General features: G+C 36.2%; 1 protein-coding gene across 40 annotated transcripts in view; it reads right to left on the bottom strand.

Annotated features, from left to right (window-relative positions):
* Positions 1 to 5000, bottom strand: part of LOC144960484 (uncharacterized) — a 389259-nt gene that overhangs the window by 10607 nt on the left and 373652 nt on the right. For 38 of the 40 annotated variants that reach the window (XM_078893600.1, XM_078893615.1, XM_078893622.1 and 35 more), the window contains 2 exons: positions 3336 to 3428; positions 1981 to 2102 (listed from right to left, as the gene is read on the bottom strand). In XM_078893600.1, the coding sequence (XP_078749726.1) occupies positions 1981 to 2102; positions 3336 to 3428 (215 nt within the window). The remainder of the gene's footprint in view (positions 1 to 1980; positions 2103 to 3335; positions 3429 to 5000) is intronic. The other 2 variants (XM_078893639.1, XM_078893638.1) reach the window with 1 other exon arrangement.

The following is a 5000-nucleotide window of genomic DNA, read 5'->3' as shown; positions in this document are numbered from 1 at the left end:
ATCCGAAAGCGAGTGTCATACCACTAGACCACATAGCAGCACGGGGTTCGGACATGTAAAGAGACGAGAGAGGGAGTAGCTTACGTGGGAAGGAAAGTATTGGACTTACAAATAGCGGGGAAGAGTGAAAAAGGGACACCCAAAGACTAGATGGTGAGATAAGGTAAAGTAGGATATGAAAGAACTGGGCCTGGAGGAAGATGATGCGTTGAACCGAGATGCATGGAGATGTGGTATTCAATATGGCAACCCCTGCAAACTGGAAGAAGAAAGCACGTCGCTTCGTAACTATGGGGCTCTTGAAGTCAGAGTGTGTTTTGTTTGTTTTTTAATGGTTTTGTGGCGATTGCGACACATTTAGGTCATATCGACGCCAGGAAAATGGAAGAAAATGGGATAGTAAAAAGTTATAGAATTACTATTAAAGCACTTAATAAAAAGTAAGATAAAGGGGGAATTGGTTCAGACAGTAAACAGATGTAGATTCCAAGAGAGCACTATCAGTGTACTGAGTTTGAGATCACCAAAATGTTGCATTCTGGCAAAAGCAGAGGTCCCCACTGAGAAGAATACATTCAAATGCCTACAAATCATATATATATATATATATATATATATATATATATATATATATATATATATATATACATATGTGTGTCTGTGTGTTTGGGTGGGTGTGGGTGGGTGTGTGGGTGTAAAACAAAAATAATACGGTGCGTAACAGAGAGATGATTTACAAAACATAAAATACCATCTACCAAAACTCTAACTATGCATTTGATTATTTCCCTCCCAGATAGGGTATCGGACAAGGGCCAGGCCAAAACCAAGTAATCTCATTCCAAGACAAATACAGACAGCATATTGGAAAACAGATATAGGGGGATAGAAGACAGAGTAAGTACCTCCCTGCCCACTGATTTAGGGGGATAGAAGACAGAGTAAGTATCTCCCTGCCCACTATGGGAGGCCAGGAGTTCCCACACAGCCAAGTCAAGAGTTCATCGTAATTAAACCGACTAAGCACTACAATTGCTTGCTAACCTTTGGACAGGTCACTAGTCTATCCCATTGTACTTTATTTTTTCTTTGCAGATATGACTAAGTCAAGTTTCTTAACAACTATTGATTGGGCCGAAGGGTCAGTGGGAAATAAATATACCATCCACTTGCGATTATTTGTAATTGTCTTGTCATTTATTAGTCCCAACTCCCATGCATCGAAGATAATCACGACTTTGAGTGTGGTGAGAACACAAGGACATGCCTAGGCTCCTACTTTGATGTTATCGATATCCCTGTCAAATTCCATTGGGTCATTAATTTAATTTTTTTTAAATTTATTTCAAGCATTGAATTCCATATTTGGATCGTAAGGTGCTTGGAAAAAAAAACGAGGTGAGGTAAGCATTGTAAACTCGTGACTGATGGGATCTGGTATGAGTGGTGTTTCCTTTTGTTTGGGGATAATGCGATCAATTGGGAACGTTGTCAGTCTATGACGAATCGTAACTTAGAGAAATGTTTAGTTTTGAGGTCAGTGTCCTTTCCCATGTATTCAGATATCTATTTCCTATTTCTTTTTCAATTTAAAATTTATTGTTTCGTTTAAAAAAAAAACATTTTAGACTTTTTTTCCTTTCTTGAAAATTATGAAAAGTCATCCATGAATATGTTGCAAAACTGTAAAGGAAAATATTATAAAAGCCAATAGATTATTCCAAAAGTACGATATATATATATATATATATATATATATATATATATATATATATATATATATATATGCCCTTGCTTATCTTTCAGTGGATCTACAATTAGTTCTAAAATGCATTAGAATATATCCTTGTCCGTTTTTAAATTATCTTTCGGTCACGTGGTATATATAAGCTTCTTAAGTATATTTCTCATTGATCATCTCCTTCATCTTAAATTTGACTTTTGGTTCAGAATTTTTATCAACTGTATTCTCTATCTTACCTGCTAAACAAATCTTTGAGTTCCTGTTCGGAGCTGAACTGACCCAGGTTAGCCACAAAGAGGGTGGAACAATTGGAGGCTGCGTTAACCGCTCCTGCTGAAGTCTGAATGGACGTGGGGACCTGGAGCGAACAAAAAAATCAAAAAGGATTTTCAATACGGATAGGAGAAATCTCCTATCGGGAATGAGATTAGCGGAAGAGTAGCGTCCCTTGATTGGACGTCACCCATAGTCTGTGACGTCACCGGCGGAAAAGTCATTAGAGAGAGAACGTCATGTTGGTTGTGCGCATGCGCATGCGCACAACCAACATGACGTTCTCTCGCTAATAATTTTTCCGCCGGTGACGTTACAGACTATGGGTGACGTCGAATCAAGGGACGCTACTCTTCCGCTAATCTCATTCCCTATTTATATATCTATGGCCCGTCTGGCAATGACTGCCTAGCTGGGTCGACGTTTGATACGGGTTGGATGTACAATGGGAAATGGCAAGAATCCTGTCTAAAAGGTAGCAAGCAATGCCAAATGAAGTTAAAGCCTGGATAGCAAGTGTTTAATTGTTCGTTTCACTCTACGAATACCCAAGATAACCCTCCTTCTTTGTTCCTATTCCTATGATATTATTATTATTATTATTATTATTATTATTATTATTATTATTATTATTATTATTATTATTATTATTATTATTAACATTATTATTATTATTTTTATTATTATTATTATTATTATTATTATTATTATTATTAAATCTAAAAGGTTTTTTTCTCTCTCTGAAATTGACAACTGGTCCAGCCCAGCCTACCCATACGTGTGAGACAACAACAATCTAACACTTAACAAGATCTGCACGCGATGCGCCATGAGAACGAATGACCAATGGAAGGATGGATTGAACAATGAAAGACTTTATGAAAAATTTAATGAATTAGTGGGTAGATAGATGTTTGAGAGAGTGAGTCAAAGAGTGAATAAATTAATGATGGACATAAATAAATTTTTAAAAAAATAAAATTAAGCAAATAAATAAACAAATGGACGAACGACTGAATAAATGGATTTCAGATGAGATAAATGAATGAAAATTCACTTAAGAGCTGCATAAATAAGTAATAAATGAAAAAAGAATGCATGACTAAATAAATGAATGACTTATGATGAATTAATTACGAATTAATGAATAAAGAAATATTGATTAGAGATTAAATTTGAATGAGTAAATAAATGGGGGAAAAATGAATGAAATTGTGAAAGACTGAACGAACGAATGAATGAATGAATGAATGAATGAATGAATGAATGAATGAATGAATGAATGAATGAATGAATGAATGAATACACGACTAGTTACCTGGTTGGCGATGGTGGGGGCCGAGGCTATCGATGCTGGAACTGTAGCCGCCACTGGAGTTGGTGGGGGGCCTATCAATGTAGCTTGTTGTACCTAGTTAGATGAAGGTGGTGGGGGTGGGGGTAGATGGACAGATAATATATACAATGGATCAATACAATGCGGATGAAGAAAAACAGTGGAGATGGATACGTCATGGGGGTGGGGGAGCAATGATAAGTAGATTGACAGATTGAGGAAAGGATAGGATGCAAGGGAGGGAGGGAGAGGGGGGGGGGGAGGAGAGGGAAACAAAAAATGGATGTAAACCAATGTACAATCTAGATCAGGTCTGACAACCGAACGGCAATTAAGGGCCTGTTTTTGTTTTTTGTTTTTTTGTTGGTTTTTTTTTTTTTTTTGGGGGGGGGGGGGGGGTTTACATCGGTGTAATGGACAACTATAATATTTTCGTTGATTTGGAATTAGTATCGAATATCTTCATTACAACAATGAGGCCATAACAAGTTGGGCTGTCAGACATGAGAATAAGTACACGTCGATAAATAAAGGCATGCAGGGAGGTGGCTGGCTGGGTTTGGAAATAAACAGAAGCAATGGCGTCAGAGTGGTGATGTTGATGACAGTTTAATAAAAGGAAAGCCGGCTTACCTAGCAATAAATAATAACGTGAAGTTGAATGTAAGCTTCAATTTATTGACAAAAACAGATCAAATGAACGTTTCGGGTTTCCCCTTTATCAACAAAACAGGATGATTGAAACACCACAGATGAATGAGATGATGTGGTAGTGGCGTAGTTAAGATGATTAAGAGTGGTGCAGGCAGGAGAGAAGGTTGGAAGGCAGTGGCGGGAGGGGCTTTACCTAACAATATTTTTTCATAACTTTTGAAAAAAAAATTGACACTAGGATAAAAGGTTTTAAGACGATTTTCATGGGTAAATAACAAACATAATAATAATAATAATAATAATAATAATAATAATAATAATAATAATAATAATAATAATAATAATAATAATAATAATAATAATAATAATAATAATAATAATGATAATAATAATAATAATAATATTACTTTATCATATCAACATCCTTACTAAGATCATTAGGGGAGAGAAATGAACTTTCCTTTAGGTCTTTAAAGAACCTCTCAACACGAACAATGAAACTTCTATAAAGTTTAACGCATTTTTCCTACACTAGATTTGTTATTTTGTTGTGCGCCTATGTCGTCTTGCTGCATGACATTCGCTTTCAGATCGGAAGGTCCTAGGTTCGAGCCGCGCTCGGCGCATAGTTGAATCCTTGTGAAAAGACTCTTCACTCACATTCTCTCATCGCACTCGGGTGTAAAATGAATACCTGGCCGTTAACAGCGTTGTCTCTGTCGGGGAAAAACATCGCCTAACAGGCGTCATGTCATGTCTTGTTGTATATGTTCCGTGATGCTGTTGATCCCCCTTTGTAAAGCGCTTTGAGCACCTTGAATAGATATTGCGGTACAATATAAAAATACTCAAGTTTTATATCAGTTTAGTTTCATCACTTGGTAATATTTCAATGTAATTAAACGAAATGAAATATTAATTTTTTTAACGGGTGTTCGTAAATGCTATGAATTAGCTATGATTTATGAGCTAGTCGATTTTAAATGTGGTATT

Source organism: Berghia stephanieae, chromosome 15 (genome assembly GCF_034508935.2).
Source record: "Berghia stephanieae isolate SIO BIC M18660-M18661 chromosome 15, UCSD_Bste_1.3, whole genome shotgun sequence".
NCBI lineage: Eukaryota > Metazoa > Mollusca > Gastropoda > Nudibranchia > Aeolidiidae > Berghia > Berghia stephanieae.
The sequence above is the reverse complement of the archived record's forward strand: the minus strand, read 5'-3'. Positions and strand labels throughout refer to the sequence as shown.